Here is a 24,826-nt window from a genome sequence, read left to right on the forward strand (position 1 = left end):
TATATTTGAAAACGCAGACCAAAGAGAAGGCTGTAACACCTGGTATTGATTTCCAATTTACTGGTCTCTTTAAGTAAATAAAACTTCTCTGGGGTGATCTATGCCTAATTTGGCCCAGGTTTTGTTCCTCTGCAGTAAGTTTGTTGGCCAGTTAAAATTCAAATCAATTTGTGAAAATCTCTCTTTAGTTGCCACTCAGTACTTTGTACTTGCACATGCTACTTCAACTTCATTGGGGAAACAATAAACAAACCTTTCTAACATTGAGATTTCATTCTCTTCCTCCTCCTTCATGCTTCTTAGTGTATGTGTGGCATCTTGGCAGAAAATTTCATTTATTTATTAGTTATCAAGACTTGTTTCCTATTTAGGAAAGACGTGTTGTGATGACAGTTGGCAGAACATAATCTTTTTCAAGTGACAAAGCAATGCTTTAAGTACATATCTAGAAATTACTGTTGCTTTGAATAGATGAAAATCCAATGAGCATCCTACCCCAGCACCTGGAAAAGGTTACTTTAAAAACAATCCACTTCCATTGCTAATTATGCTGTTTGAAGACTAATTCATAGACATTATTTGTTGCAATGATGCATTGTTGATTGCTCATAGGACTGGAACAAGTAAAGATGGTGCTAGCAGAATGTGGCTTTATGACTGATAAGAGAAGGACATAACATTAGCCTCTTTTAAAAGATTAAAAACAGAATAATGATAATATTTTGTAACAATTCTAGGAATAAATGCCTTTGAAAAGTAACTGGAAGCTTACTTGTTGCACCAATGGAGTGACTTTCCAGTTGTTTCCAGTTGTTGTGTAGCTTTTACATGTGGCTTGGTTATGCTCTTGTCAATGGGAAAAATAGCAGTTCTATGTGCTTGTGACATGTTATTTCCAAGCTCCCTCTCTTGTAACACAATATTACATCACAACCCTATTTGAAAATGAGAAAAGATTCATATTTCATGACTGATAGAAGTCTCAGGATATTGTAGTGTTTATATTTTAATTAATAATTGATAGTAGTGGCTGCTGTTGGCAGTGCTGGGATTGAGATTGGTCACATTGATCTGTCATATTGCCATCTTCTTGGAAAACATTGCATTGACACTGGGATTCTTTCTGGTCGCTGTTCCACTTTAGTTATCATGGCCAATGTCACCGTTAAATGGATTTGCCCCAAAGGAAAGCAGGGAAGTGGAGGGAAAGCTCTTCTTTCCTTGACTAGAAGTGCAGCTGAATTGGTTGCCTTTTAGCTATTGGAGCAAGCACACCTATTACGATGTGTGCTAATGAGTTTCATGTTGTCTAGGAAAAGGAAAAGCAACGGTTGGAAAACCTTCGGAAAAAGGAAGAAGCTGAAAAATATCGAAAACAGAAACTGGAAGAACAGAAGAGGAAGCAACAAGAAGAGATGAGGCGGTATGTGAGTGCTTCCACTTGCTTCTTTTCTAGTTTGTCGTGGATACCATTTCTAAATAGAGTTTAATGTGTCCTCAGGAAACGTGAAGAACGCCTTCGCAAGGTGCAACAGGCTCGAGAGCGGGCAGAACAGATGGAGGAGGAGAAGAAAAAGAGGCTTGAGCAAAAGCTGGCTCAACATGAGGAGAAAAATGAGAAGGTAAGTCTGAATGTAGCAACAAGGCTACATTACATTATCAAGACTTGTATTCCAAATGTCAGGATACAATTCTCTTACCAATTTAATGAACTCTTTCCCTGTGTTGGTAATATCTGTTTGAGCAGTAGACCTATGAGTACCGTTGGTCCTCCATATTTGCAGGCTTAATTTTTTCAGATTTGATTATTTGTGGACTTGATAACTATGTTCTCTTATGCAATTCTACTGTCAAGCTCTGACAAAAGTTGACCATAGAGTCACTCTGGGAGTCATTCTATCTCTCAGATAGAATAGTGGATTTCTTTATTCCCACTTTTGCAAGGGTCCTGTGCTTCTAAACCCCATCAAAGGGGAGTGCCTATTGTAGTCTTGCTATTGAAAATTATTAAGATTTTTCAGTCTGGTATAAAAAAGGCATATACAGAATTCAATGAAATGGGAATTCTATAAGGAAAGATAGTGTACCTCATAAATTGCCAAGAGATGACTAACCAAGAGCCGGGCTGATATGATGACTTAAGTGCCAGTTCTGTGGAGACCCAGATTCTGCCATGCAACAATATCCCTGTGAGACTAATCGCTGCCTGTCCATTGACCAACCTATAGTGTAGTCATCAGGATAAAAACAAGGAAGGGGAGAGAAGCCTTGAGCTCTTTTAAGGAAAGATGTAGGTGTAAATAAATCAATATTCTAGGTACGAGAGGAAAAATTAGCAGAAGACAAAGTTAAGAAGAAAGTGGCTGCTAAGAAGCTGGAGGAAATTGAAGCCCGGCGCAAACAAGATGAAGAAGCCCGCAAACAGAAAGCTCTGCAGCTGGTAAGGTGAAAAGTGTTTGGGCAAGACTGGAGCATGGGATGGTGGCTTTCTCCAGAGATGGGGCCAAGGAGAAAGTAAACTTTCTTGTAGAGCAGAGTTGAGACTCATACAGCCTTCTAGCTGTGGGACTACAAATCCCATTAGTTCTAAACAATAGTGAATAATGCTCGGAATTGCTGTTGAATTGCTGCATGATTCGTAACTTGCTGTAGAAGCCCACTGCAATCAGCAAAGTTTTGCAAAAACATTCCATGAATCTTCTCAGGCTTATTAAATATTAAGTAACTTTGATTAAACTTTATTGCTATTTTAAGCCTGTAAGATTCTTCAGGGAAAATGTATGTCTTGTGGTTCAGTTCAGCTTTGACATGAAAGGTCAGGCAATTTTGACAAATTTTTGAAAAACAGTCTTTCTCGATTTAATTATATAAATATGTTTAGGATTCTGTGGTGAAAGAGGATACTGAATATTTAAGTTTCCCTTTCACAGCTGAAAGTAACAAACATGTTATGTGGACTTGTGGAAATTTGGTGCAGGCCTTCATCTGATTAGTCTTGAGCCACTTGGCTAGGATATAGGCTGTATGAAGCCCACTTGGATTGTAACCTCTTCTTTCGTAGGAGGAGGAGGAACGTAGGCACAGGGAGTTAATGCAGAAGAGGAAAGAGGAGGAGGAGCAGGAGAAAGCACGAAAGGCTGCAGAGCAGCGCCAGGCAGAACTAGAGAGGGAGAAAAATCTGGCTGCTGAGAGAGAACTGCAGAAGAAGAAGGAGCAGGAAAAGCTGCGGGCACAACGGTAAGGACAAAAGGGCCCAGAAGGCTTTCATTCATTTCATGATGTCTTGGGCCCTATTGCATGCGTTATTTTGAAGAATTAAGCCTCAGAAATGTGTGATTATATGTGGTGGTGTTACTCTGCCTAAAGCATTCCTCCTTTTCAATTCAGATAGTAACGGAGCTTGTCTGTTTGTAGGGAATATGAACGACAAGAGAAAGAGAAGGTGACACGCTTGCAGAAAGAGGTTATAGCAGCAGCGAAAGAGAAGGAGCGTCTTAGAAAAGAGGAAGAGGAGAATGAAAGGAAAAGGGTGAGATGCTTGTCGGCCTCAGAGTTATTGTCTTGCTTGCTTTCATTTGTCATATTGAAAGTTAAAGTTGTGGAAAACAGGTAGGAAAATGTAGGCCTACTGAGGGGAGAGTGTTAGCCTCTCAGTCCCTGAAACATCAATTAGAATACAGAGTGTGTGTGTGTGTGTGTGTGTGTGTGTGCGCGCGCGCCCCCCCAAAAATTGGTAAAATCACAAGCCAAAGGTTTAAAGAACCCAGCCTCAAAAGTGATCTGAAAAGAATTTCTGATTTCATTTTTTGTACAATTCTCAAGCAAGATATCCTTGCAGTCAATAGAAAATTGGCCTTCTTGCCCTTTGCTTTACCACCTTTGAGCTTGGAGCTGGTGCCTTTAACTAGCAATGTGTCGCCTTCTCTTTTTAAAGAAAGAACAATTGAAGCAAGAAGAGGAACAAAAGGCAGCAGAGGCCAAGACGGCTAGCAAACAACTGAATGTGACGGTAGATATTCAGGTGAGTTCTGAAAAACAGACATCAGAAGTTGGAAGAAATAATCACCCTATGAACTTGTTCAGCGAAGGAATATGTACTGTACTATACAAGGGCAGAGAGCTATGCAGACAAACAGGTAACCTAATTATTTTGCTGTTCCTCCACATTTCTTCAAACACCGCACCATATCCTGTAGTAACTCTTTAGGATTCGAAAGAGTTGTGCCCTATGCATGTGGTAAAGGACAACACTGCACAAACTTTTCTAAATGGAAAATGTATGTCATGAATTCATTTTTCTATATGATCATTCTCTCGCAACGCTACATAAACACTTTATTTTTATTATATCTTTGTGGGAATGAATGAAAGCAGAGATTTTGGCAAATATCTGAAAATGTTTGTACTGTGTAACATAGGACCATTCTCTTGAATTGTCAAGGACAGAACGCCACAAGATTCAAAGTAACAGAGTTTATTAGATTACAGAACTCAAAAATGCCCGTAAAACACAAGGGCCAGGCAGTTTTTGCCTTTAGGAAAAAAAAGGGGCAAAAGTAAATGTTCAAAAGATAAACCGGATTAAACCGGAGTTTAATCCGGGTAAAAACAAACTGCTTGCTTCAGCCTGGGTATAAACGAAACGAAAGCCAAGGAACAAAAGATACAAAGAATGCAACTAATTGGCAGCAGATTCCTCTCTGCTGCCAACACTGTGCTTAGAGTAACTTGCGTCGCTCCCCCACACACACAGCAGACAGGATCTCCAACACGAGTAAATCAGCCAAGGATTGTAGCAGTTGAGTAGACCAGTTCCGTTCCGTAGATCAAAGCCAGAAGCAGACGTTTGTAGTTTTTCCAAGTCCAAGAAAGGGAGAAGACAAGCCGTGGTCAGTTCAGTCCGAGTTCTCAAAGCAGGAGATGGCGTCCGTCAAGAAGACGACGGAAGGTCAAGCTAATAAGAGTAAGCACAGGTTTGCACAAACAAATGCCCACACAATCCCTCCCGCCGTCTGACCCTGGATTCCAATCAACTTACGTCACAGCACAGGAAAGCACACAAGTCTTCAGGGAAGCGTCCCACACACACACACGGATCCCAAGCGTTTGCCCAGATTACCTTGCCCAACGCAATTTGCAATTGCTCTCAAGCCCCATTTTATGCCAGTTACAAATCTTCATCACTGTCAGCTGTCCTCCTTAACCCGGGCGTTTCCTCATCACTTTCCTCGTCAGAGCTGGAACACCTCTGACTACGCCCAACAGCATCTCCAGCTGTGGATCCCGTCCCATCCCTCCAGCTAAGCCATGGGTCTAATCCTGAAGGTCCCCATTCATCTTCTGTCCCATCATGGCCAGTGGCACCCACTTCCTCCCTTACCCGAGTCCAATCCATCTCATCCTCCTCTGAGCTAACCAGCCCCTCCTCCATTCTCTCCGTAAACCCTTCGAAAGACTCCTCGTCAGATGGTGCTGCAAATATGTCTCGCAGTCTTTTTCTCTCTCGCTCCTCGAGAGTATCTGACTCTCGAGGAGTCTTACGCCCACGTCTGTCAGTAACAGAGCCATGAGGCTCAATCATAACACTATCCCCTCTCACAAAGGCCTCCTCCCCCGATGGCGGAGAAGTGGCAGTGATACCCTCCGCTATAGCACCACGACGACTAGAGGTATCAAGTTTCAACAGCGAACGATGAAAGACTGGATGGACCTTTAAACTAGACGGTAAACGCAAACGAAACGCAACAGAAGAAATCTTTTTAACGATAGGAAAGGGACCCAAATACCGAGGCGCAAACTTTCCCCCAGCCTGTTTAATATGTTTGGAAGATAACCACACCAAATCCCCTTCTTCCAACTCCTCCCCTGCCTGCCTGTGGCGGTCAGCCTGAGTCTTCTGCGTTGCCTTAGCTTCCAACAGTAAGCGACGGGCAACATCATGCAATGCAGCCATTTCCGAAGAGCGGTACACAGGGTCCGAAGAGACCACATTGGTCGACGGCGCCACACCTCCCCGTGGGTGAAAACCATAAGTTAGCTCAAATGGCGTATGCTGACTAGACGTGTGCACCGCATTGTTGTAAGCAAATTCCGCCACCGGTAACCACTTTACCCAAGTCGTGGGTTGATCTAAACAAAAACAACGCAGATACTGCTCTAAGAGCCCATTAACCCGTTCCGACTGTCCATCCGTTTGCGGATGGAAAGCTGAAGACACGTTTAACTTAGTCCCCAAACACTCATGGAAGTGTTTCCAAAAGCGTGACACAAATTGCGGAGCCCTATCTGAAATAATCACCTCGGGTGCTCCGTGCAAACGATAGATGTGCTTTGTAAATAGTAAGGCCAACGTAGGGGCCGCCGGAATGGTTGAACAAGGAATAAAATGAGCCAGTTTACTAAATAAATCCACCACCACCCAAATACAAGTATAACCCCCAGACTTAGGCAAATCTGAAATAAAATCCATGGAAATGATTTGCCATGGCCTCTCCGGAACAGGTAAAGACGATAACAACCCTCTAGGGCGCCCAACAGGCGTCTTACTCTGCTGACAAACGGCGCAGCTGTCACAAAAGCGCAGAATGTCTTGCCGCATCTTTGGCCACCAGTAGCTCCTGGTGATAAGCTGTACGGTCTTGAACCTGCCAAAGTGCCCAGCCATGGGTTCGTCATGGTGGGCTCTAATCACCTCCAACCTGAGGGTCCCTACTGGTACGTAAACCTGTCCCCTACGCACCAATACCCCGTCTTGATCCTGGAGATGCGGCAGTATGGTACGGTTACCTGCAGAGAGCAGCATCAGTTGCTCCTGAGTCCACACATCATCCTTCTGAGCCTCAAGGATCTGGTCATGTAACCCAAGCTCATTATCTACAACACACAGAGAGGCAGTAGGCAAGATGGTCTGACATACTACCTGCTCATTGGTCTTAAATTCCGGCTTGCGGGATAAAGCATCGGCCCGCAAGTTTGCCTTCCCCTCCACGAACTGCACCTTGAAGTTAAACCTGGAGAAAAACAAAGCCCAGCGGATTTGACGCTGGTTTAACTTCTTTGCTGTTTGCAAGTGCTCTAAGTTCTTGTGATCAGATCTGACCACGATCTGGTGCCGTGCCCCTTCAAGCCAGTGCCGCCACACCTCAAACGCCACCTTAATCGCCAACAACTCCTTCTCCCATATGGTATAGTTCTGCTCGAAGGGTGTTAGTTGCCGCGAGTAAAATCCACAGGGACGCAAGGTCCCTGAGGAATCCTTCTGAGACAATACAGCCCCCAACGCGTAGCTAGAAGCGTCCGCTTCTACCACGAACGGTCTGTCAACATCAGGATGGGTTAGTATGTTGTCCGATTGAAAACTAGACTTTAGTTGTAGAAACGCCTCGTGAGCTTCCCGCCCCCACACAAATGGCTGTTTCTTGCGCAGAAGCTGCGTCAAAGGTACCGTGAGCTTTGCAAAATTCGGAATAAACTCCCGGTAGTAATTAGCGAAACCCAAGAACCTTTGTACATCCTTCTTAGTCTTCAGCTCCTGCCATGAGTTGACGGCGTCAACCTTATGTGGGTCCATTTTAAGTTCCCTACCTGACACTACATGACCTAGGAACTCCACTTCAGGCACATGAAAGACGCACTTGGAAGCCTTGGCGAAAAGCCCATTAGCCCGCAGTCGGTGCAGAACCTGCTTGACATGTTGACGATGTTCTTTCTCGTCCTTAGAAAAAATCAAGATATCATCCAAATAAATCACTAAAAATTGGTCAATTAGGTCCCTGAACACATCGTTCATGAACCTCTGGAATACCGCAGGAGCATTACAAAGCCCAAAAGGCATGACTCGGAACTCGTGGCATCCGAAACACGTGTTAAATGCCGTCTTCCATTCATCCCCTTCCCGTATACGGATTAAGTTATAGGCCCCCCGCAGGTCAAGCTTGGTAAAGACCTTAGCCCCTTGCACCCTTGATAACAGTTCCGAGATTAAAGGCAGCGGGTACCTATCCCGAATGGTGTATTTGTTTAGGATCCGATAATCGCAGACCAACCTAAGTTCCCCAGTCTTTTTGGCTACAAAGAATACCGGTGCCGCAGTTGGAGAACTAGATGGGCGAATAAACCCCTTGGCTAAATTTTCATCTAGAAACTCCCGCAAAGCTTGCCTTTCCGGTACAGTCAAGGCATACAGCCTCCCTGCTGGCAGTTTCGCACCTTCTGCCAACTTGATGGCGCAATCATATGGCCTGTGCGGTGGTAATTTGTCCGCTTCTCTTTTACAAAATACATCAGAGAACTCCCCATACTCAGCAGGCACTCCCTCCATATCAGAATGAGTAACATTTAGAGTGCAACAATCCTGCCTCTTTAAGATCACTTTACGTGTTGCCCAATCTACTTGTGGGTTTACTACAGCTAGCCAATCCATCCCCAGGATCACATCATATCTAGGCAAGCTCGTAATATCCCACACAAACGTTCCCGTTACTCCCTGCACCTCCCACGTTACTGCTGAGGTTTCATGGTTAACTACCCCAGTCTCCAGCAGTCTCCCATCTGCTCCTTCCACCCACACGTCGCATGCCTTGCGCACTCTAGGAATGCCATGCTTCTTAGCAAACTCAATATCTACATAGGAGACCGTAGCCCCTGAGTCCAGCAGTGCCAAAGTAGAAACAAGTTCCCTTCCCCCAACAGATAATGTAATGGGTACGAAAACATGCTTCCTCCCCTCAGTTGACTGCTTGAGGAGCCCTAGTGCGTTGGACTCACGTCGCACTAGGGCTGGCCTTTTCCCGAAAGCTGGGAAGGTTTCACATTACAATTTTTGGCAAAATGCCCAGCATTCCCACAGTACAAACACAAGCCCAGCTGCCTCCTACGGCTCTTTTCCTCTGTAGACAGCTTTTTAAAGACCCCAAGCTCCATGGGCTCTTCCCCCATCACCACAGGTGCCCTGGTTACATGCATGGGTGGCGCACACATTGCTTTTGAGTGTTTACGAGCCTCGAACCTTGCGTCTAAACGCAGCACCTTAGCTACTAAGGCGTCCCAGCTTTCAGCCGGCTCCAAGCGTGCTAATTCATCCTGGAGCATATCACTTAACCCGGCAGTAAATAAAAGCATGAATGCATTTTCCCCCCAATCCAGCTGGTGGCGATACAGGTTAAACTTATTTAAGTAATCCAAAACAGTCCCCTTTCCCTGTTTCAACCGATACAGAGCCCACCCAGCGTTCTCCGTGCGGAGAGGATCCCCAAAAGTATCAGTTAACAACTTTTTGAAATTATTCAAATTGTCCTTGACTGGGTCATTTCCCAAAATTAAATTAGTGGCCCATTGTCCTGCGGGACCGGTCAACAAACTCAAAATAAAGGCCACCTTGCTAGTATCTGTAGGAAAAGCATGAGCACTGAGCTGAGAAAAATAAAGCTCCACTTGTGCCAAAAAGGTTGGCAACTTGCACCTGGTTCCGTCAAAGCGTTCAGGAGTCAAAACATGTCCTTTCACAGCCTGAGCTGTTTGGCTAACGGTAAAAGCCGTTTGCAATTGGTCTACTTTGGCCCGTAACTCATCCATCGTCTTCCTGACGGGTTTATTGCGGCAATAAACTTTTTATGGCGTTGGGCAATCTGTCAAGGACAGAACGCCACAAGATTCAAAGTAACAGAGTTTATTAGATTACAGAACTCAAAAATGCCCGTAAAACACAAGGGCCAGGCAGTTTTTGCCTTTAGGAAAAAAAAGGGGCAAAAGTAAATGTTCAAAAGATAAACCGGATTAAACCGGAGTTTAATCCGGGTAAAAACAAACTGCTTGCTTCAGCCTGGGTATAAACGAAACGAAAGCCAAGGAACAAAAGATACAAAGAATGCAACTAATTGGCAGCAGATTCCTCTCTGCTGCCAACACTGTGCTTAGAGTAACTTGCGTCGCTCCCCCACACACACAGCAGACAGGATCTCCAACACGAGTAAATCAGCCAAGGATTGTAGCAGTTGAGTAGACCAGTTCCGTTCCGTAGATCAAAGCCAGAAGCAGACGTTTGTAGTTTTTCCAAGTCCAAGAAAGGGAGAAGACAAGCCGTGGTCAGTTCAGTCCGAGTTCTCAAAGCAGGAGATGGCGTCCGTCAAGAAGACGACGGAAGGTCAAGCTAATAAGAGTAAGCACAGGTTTGCACAAACAAATGCCCACACAATCCCTCCCGCCGTCTGACCCTGGATTCCAATCAACTTACGTCACAGCACAGGAAAGCACACAAGTCTTCAGGGAAGCGTCCCACACACACACACGGATCCCAAGCGTTTGCCCAGATTACCTTGCCCAACGCAATTTGCAATTGCTCTCAAGCCCCATTTTATGCCAGTTACAAATCTTCATCACTGTCAGCTGTCCTCCTTAACCCGGGCGTTTCCTCATCACTTTCCTCGTCAGAGCTGGAACACCTCTGACTACGCCCAACAGCATCTCCAGCTGTGGATCCCGTCCCATCCCTCCAGCTAAGCCATGGGTCTAATCCTGAAGGTCCCCATTCATCTTCTGTCCCATCATGGCCAGTGGCACCCACTTCCTCCCTTACCCGAGTCCAATCCATCTCATCCTCCTCTGAGCTAACCAGCCCCTCCTCCATTCTCTCCGTAAACCCTTCGAAAGACTCCTCGTCAGATGGTGCTGCAAATATGTCTCGCAGTCTTTTTCTCTCTCGCTCCTCGAGAGTATCTGACTCTCGAGGAGTCTTACGCCCACGTCTGTCAGTAACAGAGCCATGAGGCTCAATCATAACACTATCCCCTCTCACAAAGGCCTCCTCCCCCGATGGCGGAGAAGTGGCAGTGATACCCTCCGCTATAGCACCACGACGACTAGAGGTATCAAGTTTCAACAGCGAACGATGAAAGACTGGATGGACCTTTAAACTAGACGGTAAACGCAAACGAAACGCAACAGAAGAAATCTTTTTAACGATAGGAAAGGGACCCAAATACCGAGGCGCAAACTTTCCCCCAGCCTGTTTAATATGTTTGGAAGATAACCACACCAAATCCCCTTCTTCCAACTCCTCCCCTGCCTGCCTGTGGCGGTCAGCCTGAGTCTTCTGCGTTGCCTTAGCTTCCAACAGTAAGCGACGGGCAACATCATGCAATGCAGCCATTTCCGAAGAGCGGTACACAGGGTCCGAAGAGACCACATTGGTCGACGGCGCCACACCTCCCCGTGGGTGAAAACCATAAGTTAGCTCAAATGGCGTATGCTGACTAGACGTGTGCACCGCATTGTTGTAAGCAAATTCCGCCACCGGTAACCACTTTACCCAAGTCGTGGGTTGATCTAAACAAAAACAACGCAGATACTGCTCTAAGAGCCCATTAACCCGTTCCGACTGTCCATCCGTTTGCGGATGGAAAGCTGAAGACACGTTTAACTTAGTCCCCAAACACTCATGGAAGTGTTTCCAAAAGCGTGACACAAATTGCGGAGCCCTATCTGAAATAATCACCTCGGGTGCTCCGTGCAAACGATAGATGTGCTTTGTAAATAGTAAGGCCAACGTAGGGGCCGCCGGAATGGTTGAACAAGGAATAAAATGAGCCAGTTTACTAAATAAATCCACCACCACCCAAATACAAGTATAACCCCCAGACTTAGGCAAATCTGAAATAAAATCCATGGAAATGATTTGCCATGGCCTCTCCGGAACAGGTAAAGACGATAACAACCCTCTAGGGCGCCCAACAGGCGTCTTACTCTGCTGACAAACGGCGCAGCTGTCACAAAAGCGCAGAATGTCTTGCCGCATCTTTGGCCACCAGTAGCTCCTGGTGATAAGCTGTACGGTCTTGAACCTGCCAAAGTGCCCAGCCATGGGTTCGTCATGGTGGGCTCTAATCACCTCCAACCTGAGGGTCCCTACTGGTACGTAAACCTGTCCCCTACGCACCAATACCCCGTCTTGATCCTGGAGATGCGGCAGTATGGTACGGTTACCTGCAGAGAGCAGCATCAGTTGCTCCTGAGTCCACACATCATCCTTCTGAGCCTCAAGGATCTGGTCATGTAACCCAAGCTCATTATCTACAACACACAGAGAGGCAGTAGGCAAGATGGTCTGACATACTACCTGCTCATTGGTCTTAAATTCCGGCTTGCGGGATAAAGCATCGGCCCGCAAGTTTGCCTTCCCCTCCACGAACTGCACCTTGAAGTTAAACCTGGAGAAAAACAAAGCCCAGCGGATTTGACGCTGGTTTAACTTCTTTGCTGTTTGCAAGTGCTCTAAGTTCTTGTGATCAGATCTGACCACGATCTGGTGCCGTGCCCCTTCAAGCCAGTGCCGCCACACCTCAAACGCCACCTTAATCGCCAACAACTCCTTCTCCCATATGGTATAGTTCTGCTCGAAGGGTGTTAGTTGCCGCGAGTAAAATCCACAGGGACGCAAGGTCCCTGAGGAATCCTTCTGAGACAATACAGCCCCCAACGCGTAGCTAGAAGCGTCCGCTTCTACCACGAACGGTCTGTCAACATCAGGATGGGTTAGTATGTTGTCCGATTGAAAACTAGACTTTAGTTGTAGAAACGCCTCGTGAGCTTCCCGCCCCCACACAAATGGCTGTTTCTTGCGCAGAAGCTGCGTCAAAGGTACCGTGAGCTTTGCAAAATTCGGAATAAACTCCCGGTAGTAATTAGCGAAACCCAAGAACCTTTGTACATCCTTCTTAGTCTTCAGCTCCTGCCATGAGTTGACGGCGTCAACCTTATGTGGGTCCATTTTAAGTTCCCTACCTGACACTACATGACCTAGGAACTCCACTTCAGGCACATGAAAGACGCACTTGGAAGCCTTGGCGAAAAGCCCATTAGCCCGCAGTCGGTGCAGAACCTGCTTGACATGTTGACGATGTTCTTTCTCGTCCTTAGAAAAAATCAAGATATCATCCAAATAAATCACTAAAAATTGGTCAGTTAGGTCCCTGAACACATCGTTCATGAACCTCTGGAATACCGCAGGAGCATTACAAAGCCCAAAAGGCATGACTCGGAACTCGTGGCATCCGAAACACGTGTTAAATGCCGTCTTCCATTCATCCCCTTCCCGTATACGGATTAAGTTATAGGCCCCCCGCAGGTCAAGCTTGGTAAAGACCTTAGCCCCTTGCACCCTTGATAACAGTTCCGAGATTAAAGGCAGCGGGTACCTATCCCGAATGGTGTATTTGTTTAGGATCCGATAATCGCAGACCAACCTAAGTTCCCCAGTCTTTTTGGCTACAAAGAATACCGGTGCCGCAGTTGGAGAACTAGATGGGCGAATAAACCCCTTGGCTAAATTTTCATCTAGAAACTCCCGCAAAGCTTGCCTTTCCGGTACAGTCAAGGCATACAGCCTCCCTGCTGGCAGTTTCGCACCTTCTGCCAACTTGATGGCGCAATCATATGGCCTGTGCGGTGGTAATTTGTCCGCTTCTCTTTTACAAAATACATCAGAGAACTCCCCATACTCAGCAGGCACTCCCTCCATATCAGAATGAGTAACATTTAGAGTGCAACAATCCTGCCTCTTTAAGATCACTTTACGTGTTGCCCAATCTACTTGTGGGTTTACTACAGCTAGCCAATCCATCCCCAGGATCACATCATATCTAGGCAAGCTCGTAATATCCCACACAAACGTTCCCGTTACTCCCTGCACCTCCCACGTTACTGCTGAGGTTTCATGGTTAACTACCCCAGTCTCCAGCAGTCTCCCATCTGCTCCTTCCACCCACACGTCGCATGCCTTGCGCACTCTAGGAATGCCATGCTTCTTAGCAAACTCAATATCTACATAGGAGACCGTAGCCCCTGAGTCCAGCAGTGCCAAAGTAGAAACAAGTTCCCTTCCCCCAACAGATAATGTAATGGGTACGAAAACATGCTTCCTCCCCTCAGTTGACTGCTTGAGGAGCCCTAGTGCGTTGGACTCACGTCGCACTAGGGCTGGCCTTTTCCCGAAAGCTGGGAAGGTTTCACATTACAATTTTTGGCAAAATGCCCAGCATTCCCACAGTACAAACACAAGCCCAGCTGCCTCCTACGGCTCTTTTCCTCTGTAGACAGCTTTTTAAAGACCCCAAGCTCCATGGGCTCTTCCCCCATCACCACAGGTGCCCTGGTTACATGCATGGGTGGCGCACACATTGCTTTTGAGTGTTTACGAGCCTCGAACCTTGCGTCTAAACGCAGCACCTTAGCTACTAAGGCGTCCCAGCTTTCAGCCGGCTCCAAGCGTGCTAATTCATCCTGGAGCATATCACTTAACCCGGCAGTAAATAAAAGCATGAATGCATTTTCCCCCCAATCCAGCTGGTGGCGATACAGGTTAAACTTATTTAAGTAATCCAAAACAGTCCCCTTTCCCTGTTTCAACCGATACAGAGCCCACCCAGCGTTCTCCGTGCGGAGAGGATCCCCAAAAGTATCAGTTAACAACTTTTTGAAATTATTCAAATTGTCCTTGACTGGGTCATTTCCCAAAATTAAATTAGTGGCCCATTGTCCTGCGGGACCGGTCAACAAACTCAAAATAAAGGCCACCTTGCTAGTATCTGTAGGAAAAGCATGAGCACTGAGCTGAGAAAAATAAAGCTCCACTTGTGCCAAAAAGGTTGGCAACTTGCACCTGGTTCCGTCAAAGCGTTCAGGAGTCAAAACATGTCCTTTCACAGCCTGAGCTGTTTGGCTAACGGTAAAAGCCGTTTGCAATTGGTCTACTTTGGCCCGTAACTCATCCATCGTCTTCCTGACGGGTTTATTGCGGCAATAAACTTTTTATGGCGTTGGGCAATCTGTCAAGGACAGAACGCCACAAGATTCAAAGTAACAGAGTTTATTAGATTACAGAACTCAAAAATGCCCGTAAAACACAAGGGCCAGGCAGTTTTTGCCTTTAGGAAAAAAAAGGGGCAAAAGTAAATGTTCAAAAGATAAACCGGATTAAACCGGAGTTTAATCCGGGTAAAAACAAACTGCTTGCTTCAGCCTGGGTATAAACGAAACGAAAGCCAAGGAACAAAAGATACAAAGAATGCAACTAATTGGCAGCAGATTCCTCTCTGCTGCCAACACTGTGCTTAGAGTAACTTGCGTCGCTCCCCCACACACACAGCAGACAGGATCTCCAACACGAGTAAATCAGCCAAGGATTGTAGCAGTTGAGTAGACCAGTTCCGTTCCGTAGATCAAAGCCAGAAGCAGACGTTTGTAGTTTTTCCAAGTCCAAGAAAGGGAGAAGACAAGCCGTGGTCAGTTCAGTCCGAGTTCTCAAAGCAGGAGATGGCGTCCGTCAAGAAGACGACGGAAGGTCAAGCTAATAAGAGTAAGCACAGGTTTGCACAAACAAATGCCCACACAATCCCTCCCGCCGTCTGACCCTGGATTCCAATCAACTTACGTCACAGCACAGGAAAGCACACAAGTCTTCAGGGAAGCGTCCCACACACACACACGGATCCCAAGCGTTTGCCCAGATTACCTTGCCCAACGCAATTTGCAATTGCTCTCAAGCCCCATTTTATGCCAGTTACAAATCTTCATCACTGTCAGCTGTCCTCCTTAACCCGGGCGTTTCCTCATCACTTTCCTCGTCAGAGCTGGAACACCTCTGACTACGCCCAACAGCATCTCCAGCTGTGGATCCCGTCCCATCCCTCCAGCTAAGCCATGGGTCTAATCCTGAAGGTCCCCATTCATCTTCTGTCCCATCATGGCCAGTGGCACCCACTTCCTCCCTTACCCGAGTCCAATCCATCTCATCCTCCTCTGAGCTAACCAGCCCCTCCTCCATTCTCTCCGTAAACCCTTCGAAAGACTCCTCGTCAGATGGTGCTGCAAATATGTCTCGCAGTCTTTTTCTCTCTCGCTCCTCGAGAGTATCTGACTCTCGAGGAGTCTTACGCCCACGTCTGTCAGTAACAGAGCCATGAGGCTCAATCATAACATGAATATTATATGTAGAAAATATAGATCTGCAGTCTGTGTATTGAATGTAATATGTGAACACCTGTAGGGAGAATTATGCTCCTGAAAGCCTCGAGTAGAGGCAGTTGCACTCTAAGGCAAAGCACAGATTTTGCTTGATTGAAAGAATTCCTTTTCAGGTTTTCCCTTTTAAAAAAACAAAAACTAATAGTGATCTTTGAGTTGCAGTTTTCAAAAACAAAACCAAACATTTTGGTTGTGTTTGTTGATCCTGTGTGTCTCTCAGAACTGGCCCCATATCTGCCAATGTTTCCCACTCCTACGGTTGCGTGTGTGAATGTATGTTTCTCTTTACACTGTGTCTGGCCTCAGTAACACAAGTCAGCATTTGATATTTATTTATTTATTTTATTTCCAATATTTATATCCCGCCCTTTTCACCCGAAGGGACTCAGGGTGGCTTACAACCCTGGCACAATTAGATGCCTATACAAAATCAATCAACAGTACATAAAATCAGTTAAAAAGCAATTAAATACAATATAAAATTACAATATATAAATTTTAAAATAACCAAATCTGAATGCATTGCAAGAATTGTTACATTGTGTTTTCATCTCATACACCTGACTCCAGGACATATGAAAAGAGTACAATTCATTAAGTCTGTTTCTCCTACAGACCAAATCTGTTAAATTCAATCTGCACAGATATTCTCCTTTGCTTCTAGCAATGATTCTCTAACATTTTCAATCAAACCTGCATATTCTTTGTGACTTCAGTCTTGGTTGTCATTGCAGCCTTCTGTGTCAAACCGACTTGAGGGGAAAAGGACAAACTTTTTTTCTAAACTGGTTGGGGAAAAGAGAGACTGCAGATTAGGACGCGGAACAATGGCTTCAAACTATAGGAAATGAGATTCCACCTGGACATCAGGAGGAACTTCCTGACTGAGAAGTGTTTGGCAGTGGAACTCTCTGCCCCGGACTGTGGTGGAGGCTCCTCCTTTGGAGGCTTTTAAACAGGCTGGATGGCCATCTGTCGGGGGTGCTTTGAATGCGATTTCCTGCTTCTTGGCAGGGGGTGGACTGGATGGCCCATGAGGTCTTTTCCAACTCTACTATTCTATGATTCTATGCAATAGGTATCAAAAATAACAATTGCCAATCTGTTAGGGTTTTTGCTTTTCTCTGATTTGTTGATAGCAGATATGTTAGCCTATCCATATTCATGATTTCCATTATTTTCAAAATCCATTGATCCATTGCCAGTACTTCTTTGTCTCTCCACAATTTGGCATAAACTATCCTTGCATAAACTATCATTGTTCAAAGACTACTTAAAAATGAAAAGATGAAAATATTAATTTGAAACAAGAAAGAATGAGGATAGAAGAAAAATAGTTGTTCCTTAAGTGAAATGGTTAAAGAAAAGGGATGCCCGAAGGAATAATATCAAATATACCAGGACTATGGAAAGTTTTTACCCAACACCATAAAGTAGATGGAAGTCAATAAGTATATCCTTTTTTAATTTTTTATTGTTATTACCACTGCTTTTTTGTAACACTCAGCAACTTCTTTTCTTTTTTGTTTTTCTTTTCTCTTTTTTTTCTCCCTTTCTCTTCTTTTTTTCTAAGCACTTGGGTTTTTATATTTTATTTATTTGGAAAATTTCACTCTAATAAAAATATTTCAAAAAAGGTATCAAAAATAAAAACATCAACTTAATTCCATTAATGTCATTAAAATGGGGCAAGATGCATGTAGTCATTGGCTTATGGAACAAGAATGCCACTAGCAGACTACCTATAAAGATTGTGTATAAAGTCTAAAAGAAGGTATGCTTTTCTCAGATTTGAATGCTTGGAACATTGAAAGATACATCTTTCAACACACACACATACAAGCACAAAAATTAGCAATATCCAGCACAAAGTGTAAGGTGTGTCTTATATAGTCACTCATGAAATGCCTGTTGGAATAGAAAATACTTTATTTGCCTTTTAAAAGAAAGTAGCGGTGGTGTCAGTCTAACTTTACTGGAAGAGAAAATAAGTAACTTATTGTTTGAAAAATGATGGAACCTCTCAGAAGCATGCTTGAGATTCTACCATGTTGCTACAACTTATCTAAGATTATCTGGTCTTAAATACAGTAATCAAATGTACCTTTCTGTCCAGAACTCACCTTGTAATTCATATGAGATGACACCACAGAGCCACAAGCACCCCAAGGTTAACATTGACGATTATGGGATGGATTTGAATAGTGATGACTCAACAGATGATGAAAGCCGGCCACGCAAGCCAATCCCTGCATGGGCTTCTGGTAAGTTTTTAATTCATCTGGTACTCATTTGCATGGTGGCAGAGCATTTCCCTATTTTTATTGTTGCTGCAATAACCACAATCTGATGATAGACAGATTCATATAGGATGTGTCTACCAACTGACATTTACCATGAAATCAAAGTAGGCTCCCTGTATATTATATCACTGAGGGACAGTTCTGGAGAAACAGTTTTGGGTAAGGCATTTGTTCTTGACAGCTTTCTGGAACCATGTTTGGGTTAAATGAGTGTTCGGTGTGATCCAGAGTATTTTTAATGTTTAAATGTATGAGTCTCCAAATCTGGTCTTAACAATGCTTACTTAGAAGAAAATCTGGATTTACTGAAATTTAATATGAGAATTTAGATAAGGTACTTTTCGATGATAACTCCCAGAAACTTCATAACCATGACCTCTAGCTCTGTTTAAGGTATTCTAAAGACTACAACCTTAGCTAATATAAGAATATATAAACATGTAATATTTGTCATGGGTTAGAAAATTAGACATTTTATTTTATACTAGCTGTGCCCGGCCACGCGTTGCTGTGGCGAAGTCTGGTGGTATGAGAAATAAATATTGAGGAATTGGTGGTAGTTAAGGTAAAGGGTAAACGTTTTCCCCTGACATTGAGCCCAGTCATGTATGATTCTGGAGGGTGGTGCTCATCTCCATTTCTAAGCCGAAGAACTGGCGTTGTCCGTAGTCTCCTCCAAGGTCATGTGGGATGACTGCATGGAGCAGTGTTACCTTCCCACTGGAGCAGTACCTATTGATGCACTCACATTTGCATGTTTTTGAACCTCTGGGTTGGCAGAAGCTGGGGCTAACAGTGGGGGCTCTCTCTGCTCCCCCAATTCAAACCTGTGGCCTTTCGGTCCAGAAGTTCAGCAGCTCAGCGCTTTAACACGCTGCACCATCAGGGGATATTATTTCCTAAAGGTTGTGAATATACAATATTTCTGATTGGTTTTTTTTTGTTTGTTGGAGGCAAGTATGAATGCTGCAATTAGGAAAAATGATTAGGATGTAATGGCCTTGCAGCTTTAAAGCCTGGCTGTTTTCTCCCTGAGTGAATTTTTTGTTGGGAGGTGTTAGCTGGCCCTGATTGTTTCCTGTGTGGAATTCCCCTGTTTATTTACTGTCCTGGTTTTAGAGATTATATTGTTCTGCATTATTCTATCCCAGTAATTATTTCATATTAAAGAAGAATCTCACTTATCCAACATTCGCTTATACAATGTTCTGGATTATCCAACGCAGTCTGCCTTTTCATAATCAATGTTTTTGTAGTCAGTGTTTTAAATTCATTGTGATATTTTAGTGGTAAATTTGTAAATACAGTACAGTAGAGTCTCACTTATCCAACATAAATTGGGCCGGCAGAATGTTGGATAAGCGAATATGTTGGATAATGAGGAATTAAGGATAACCCTATTAAACATCAAATTAGGTTATGATTTTACAAATGAAGCACCAAAGCATCATGTTAGACAACAAATTTGGCAGAAAAAGTAGTTCAATACGCAGTAATGCTATGTAGTAATTACTGTATTTATGAATTTAGCACCAAATGTCACAATATATTGAAAACATTGACTACAAAAATGCGTTGGATAATCCAGAACGTTGGATAAGTGAGTGTTGGATAAGTGAGACTCTACTGTATTTCCTAAAGGTTGTGAATATACAATATTTCTGATTGGTTTTTTTTTTTGTCTGTTGGAGGCAAGTATGAATGCTGCAATTAGGGAAAATGATTAGGATGTAATGGCCTTGCAGCTTTAAAGCTTGGCTGTTTCCTCCCTGAGTGATTTTTTTGTTGCAAGGTGTTAGCTGGCCCTGATTGTTTCCTGTCTGGAATTCCCTTGTTTTCAGAGTGGTGTTGTTTGCGATATTTTATGTGCTTCTGCTGTCTGTGGCCCTGAGAAAACACAGGATTTGCCAGACTTTGATGATGGGAATATTTTGTTGGGAGGTGTTAGCTGGCCCTGATTGTTTCCTGTGTGGAATTCCCCTGTTTATTTACTGTCCTGGTTTTAGAGATTATATTGTTCTGCATTATTCTATCCCAGTAATTATTTCATATTAAAGTAGAATCTCACTTATCCAACATTAGCTTATACAATATTCTGGATTATCCAACGCAGTCTGCCTTTTCATAATCAATGTTTTTGTAGTCAGTGTTTCAAATTCATTGTGATATTTTAGTGGTAAATTTGTAAATACAGTACAGTAGAGTCTCACTTATCCAACATAAACGGGCCAGCAGAACGTTGGATAAGTGAATATGTTGGATAATAAGGAGGGATTAAGGATAAGCCTATTAAACATCAAATTAAGTTATGATTTCACAAATTAAGCACCAAAACATCATGTTAGACAACAAATTTGGCAGAAAAAGTAGTTCAATACACAGTAATTCTATGTAGAAATTACTGGATTTATGAATTTAGCACCAAAATATCACAATATATTGAAAGCATTGACTACAAAAATGCGTTGGATAATCCAGAACATTGGATAAGCGAGTGTTGGATAAGTGAGACTCTACTGTAATTACTACATAGCATTACTGCGCATGGAACTACTTTTTCTGTCAAATTTGTTGTATAATATGATGTTTTGGTGCTTAATTTGTATAACGATTACCTAATTTGATGTTTAATCGGCTTTTCTTGAATCCCTTCTTATTATCCAACATATTCACTTATCCTGCCGGCCTGTTTATGTTGGATAAGTGAGAGTCTACTGTATATTGATAATCTTATATTATCTGCTTAGAACTGGATTATATGAGGCCCCTTCTTCACAGCTGTATAAATTGCACACTGACGTGGATTATATGGTAGTGTGGAGTCAAGATAATCCAGTGCAAAGCAGATAATATAAGATTATAAATGGGTTATATAGCTGTGTGGAAGGGCCTTGAGTCTACACTGCCATATAATCCAGTGCAAATCTGATAATCTGTGGAAGAAGTCTAAGTGAGGCCTAAATCTCCCTGTCCCCTAACTGAAACCTGGCTGTCCCTTGGTTGCTAGGCAACCAAGTGGGCAGAGATTAGCCCTCTAAACTGGCAGCAATTGGATAAAAAAAATTATTGCTCTCCCACTAATTAGGACTTTATTTTTCTTTTCTTTTTGTTGTATCAACCTTGAGGCATGGATGATGGGTTGTGCTGTCAAATTTCAAGGTTGGGGGGCCTGTACTTTTGTTGTTTTGTGAGTCGCCGTGATGCCATCACTCTTTTATATATATAGATATTGTGTTTGAAATTTGTTCTATTGGTAAAGTGGTTTTTTCTTTTTCAAAATGTTCAAAACAATTTTTAAAGGGTTAGAAAGTAGCTCATTCATGCATTACGGCTTTGGGGGTTATACATGCATGTGTTCACTTCTTAATGACCAAATCTGAATGCATTGCAAGAATTGTTACATTGTGTTTTCATCTCATACACCTGACTCCAGGACATATGAAAAGAGTACAATTCATTAAGTCTGTTTCTCCTACAGACCAAATCTGTTAAATTCAATCTGCACAGATATTCTCCTTTGCTTCTAGCAATGATTCTCTAACATTTTCAATCAAACCTGCATATTCTTTGTGACTTCAGTCTTGGTTGTCATTGCAGCCTTCTGTGTCAAACCGACTTGAGGGAGAAAGGACAAACTTTTTTTCTAAACTGGTTGAGGAAAAGAGAGTTAATTCTTCCTTTCAAATTTGTGCCGCCTCCTTTTAAGAGCTCTGAAACAATACAGCATGCATCTTAGATAAATAATTCCTAATGCTAGTAATATTGTGTTGTCTTCTCCTAGGAAATCAACTGACCCAAGCTGTCATGCACCAATATTACAATCCATCTAATGTCAGGAGGTTATTTGGTGTTGTGAAAAGTCCAAACCTGGAAGAAATCTTCTATAAGAGCAAACCACGCTATTTTAAACGCACCAGTTCTGCAGTTTGGAACTCTCCACCATTCCCAGGCGGCAAATCTGTATCATCTAATTTCAAGAGATGGTGATATATTTCAGAGCTGTTTGATATTTTAAACATGTACAACTGGTTTCACCTTATAATGTTAATAAAATTTTTTCTATTTGAAACTCTTAAGGTTTTCTATGATGTTTTGTCTTTATTTGTGAGAGGAAGAGAACAAGAGCCTTTTGTCCAGTTTAATTTTCAGGGATGAGTAACTAAAAATAGTATTACGACCCAAATTCAGTTCATTCAGCCCTCATGGTATACAAGAGTATCTGATTAGTAGAGATAAATTAGGTTCAAATCTTCAGTCATGGTGTCTTATGGAACAGCTTTGGAGCAGTTGCATCTCCAAATGTAATCCTTCGCACAGTTTGATAGATCAAAAACTAGGGCAAATATCCAATTCTATCATTTTAACAGAAAGACAGCAAAGTAGTTAGTTTAACTGAGAAAAATACATACCCATTTCCCCACATTGCTCTTCTATAGCCATGTTTGTATTCTAAAATTGCACCGCTTCAGTTTTCTAATCTGGCTTCGTTTATCAGCTTCTAGGTTTGTCTTTAGATCCTCATTGTTGCTTGGGTCTAGTTCTTACAAAGACTTACTCTTTTTGAGAACTTCAAAAAGATCTTCACAACATGCTTTGGTTAGTTCACATGAATTGAGCCTAAGATAAAAATAAGAACATGTTATTGCACGTCAATGAAAAAGCAAAATCTGCATAAAAATCTGCTGAAGATAACCCCCCAGAAACCTTAATATCCTTCATAGGTTTCTTTGCAGCTCTGATCTTAAGAAAGCTTTTGTCACAATAAGTGTACTGTTTTTAGGGTACCACAATACGCTTTGATTTTACTTTTAGAAAAGGACCTTTGGAATCAAAGGTTTTCTATTTTCTAAACCTTGTGTTAATGAATTTTAAAGAATAGAATAATGATACAAAGATGCTGATAAATTGGTGTAAGGTCCCCTATATGTTAGAGTCTGGTATATGGAAAAAGAAAAAAAGGAAGTTCTTCCAAGTATTTTGGAAGAATCTTGACTTCATTATTTTGTGATGTTAAAATTTTCATTGGCTGATTTTGGCCAGAAATTGACCAATGGGTCAATTTTAACTAATTCATTCTTGTGCCTATCTGTTTGAGCCTTCTGTTTTAAGGTCTAAATCATGCTGATTTAGGCATCCTTTCCAGCATTATATTTATGAACATGTTTTCCTAATAATATGTGTATCTTGGGATACTGAAGAAGAACTACTGTTCTAGTTTGCCTTTTGATACAGATACAGGCAGTCCCCAAGTTACAAACATCTGACTTACAAATTACTCATAGTTAAGAACAGGGATGAGACAACAGGAAGTTGTAACTAGGAAACCACCTCTTGAATATTTTTCACCTAAACTATGGAACTCATGGGAGTGTCATAGGTTTACGGGCAATTTAAAGGTACACAATGTTTTTCGATCTTAGGCCTTAGATTGGATCTTGAGACAATGCTGAAAAAGCTGTTATTATTTTTACGTAAAAAGACCCGATATGATCATGGCAGCTTATTCAATTCCAATAGGATATAATTCTTCATGAAATTTCTTTTCAACAAAGCAAGAAATAATTTTCTTCCCCTATTCAGATCTTAAAGACTATTCATAATTTGGGACTTATGCAGTGCAAAATTCCCATTGGATTTTCTGCATGGAAACAAATATTTTGACATAGAAATATGAATTATTCTGCAGAAAATGCTGTTTTTTTTTAATAAAATTGAATATTTCAGAATAAAAATATAGCAACTCAACTGTGTGTAAATGTTACACAGAGCTAATTCCCAAACACATCTTTGTGAAGCTCTGCTTGTTTTGCCCTGGGATTTTTGGATCCATATTCTTCTCTCATTCCCTGAATTAGAGTAGGAAAAGATGTGAGAAGCAAGTCAGCTATACACTGGATGTATATCAAAGCTGCAGTGACTTCAAGATACATTGCTTACTGGTCACTTTTGATAATAAACCTTAAGAAGGAAGCAAAGGACTCAAACCTTACATTGACCCAGGACTGGGTAGTCCATAGACAGAGGAAATGGGCTCCTCCCCAAGCTACCCTCCTCTAGAGGAGCTAGAAAGTTACAATGCAACTGTTCTGGAAAATAACCCAGCGAAATTGCAGGTTCTGCAATGTGCCTGAGACAGATTTCACCCACTTTACTGACAGAGGTAAAGGACAAAATCCTGACATATTCAGGGAGACTAGTACCTTCTGCTGCACCTCATATCAGAATAGATATGTAGGCATTGTAGTAGAACTATTTGGTTATATATACTTCTCTCCTTTAATACTTAGCCACTACTCTATTCACCCTCCTAGAGGATAAAAAGGTAAGCATTTTCCCAAGGGGAGCCATACAAAGTGAATAGAAATAACTGTCCTCTCCTGTCCAACATAGGATAGCTTTTTCTCATATGATGCTAATAAAAAGGAACCAGGTTCTTACAGTAAATATATCAACAACTTTTGAGGTCATGCAGCGGGAAGGCTGGTGCTGCCTATGAACCATCAGCT

General features: G+C 42.7%; 1 protein-coding gene and 1 long non-coding RNA gene across 4 annotated transcripts in view; one reads left to right on the top strand and one right to left on the bottom strand.

Moving 5' to 3' along the window:
- Nucleotides 1-22,392, top strand: part of LOC134295336 (inner centromere protein-like) — a 40,839-nt gene extending 18,447 nt beyond the window's left edge. For 2 of the 3 annotated variants that reach the window (XM_062967469.1, XM_062967470.1), the window contains 8 exons: nucleotides 1,314-1,423; nucleotides 1,502-1,622; nucleotides 2,318-2,440; nucleotides 3,062-3,237; nucleotides 3,415-3,529; nucleotides 3,935-4,021; nucleotides 18,134-18,281; nucleotides 22,102-22,392. In XM_062967469.1, the coding sequence (XP_062823539.1) occupies nucleotides 1,314-1,423; nucleotides 1,502-1,622; nucleotides 2,318-2,440; nucleotides 3,062-3,237; nucleotides 3,415-3,529; nucleotides 3,935-4,021; nucleotides 18,134-18,281; nucleotides 22,102-22,307 (1,086 nt within the window). In that variant the 3' untranslated portion in view covers nucleotides 22,308-22,392. The remainder of the gene's footprint in view (nucleotides 1-1,313; nucleotides 1,424-1,501; nucleotides 1,623-2,317; nucleotides 2,441-3,061; nucleotides 3,238-3,414; nucleotides 3,530-3,934; nucleotides 4,022-18,133; nucleotides 18,282-22,101) is intronic. The other variant, XM_062967471.1, reaches the window with a different exon arrangement.
- On the bottom strand, nucleotides 16,335-24,822 carry LOC134295342 (uncharacterized). Its single transcript, XR_010001887.1, has 2 exons — nucleotides 22,730-24,822; nucleotides 16,335-16,802 (listed from the first exon to the last, which is right to left on the bottom strand). It is a non-coding gene; the product is annotated as an uncharacterized LOC134295342 (long non-coding RNA).
- Nucleotides 24,823-24,826: the final 4 nt, after the last annotated feature.

This window comes from Anolis carolinensis, chromosome 1 (genome assembly GCF_035594765.1).
Source record: "Anolis carolinensis isolate JA03-04 chromosome 1, rAnoCar3.1.pri, whole genome shotgun sequence".
In the NCBI taxonomy this organism is placed as follows: Eukaryota; Metazoa; Chordata; class Lepidosauria; order Squamata; family Dactyloidae; genus Anolis; species Anolis carolinensis.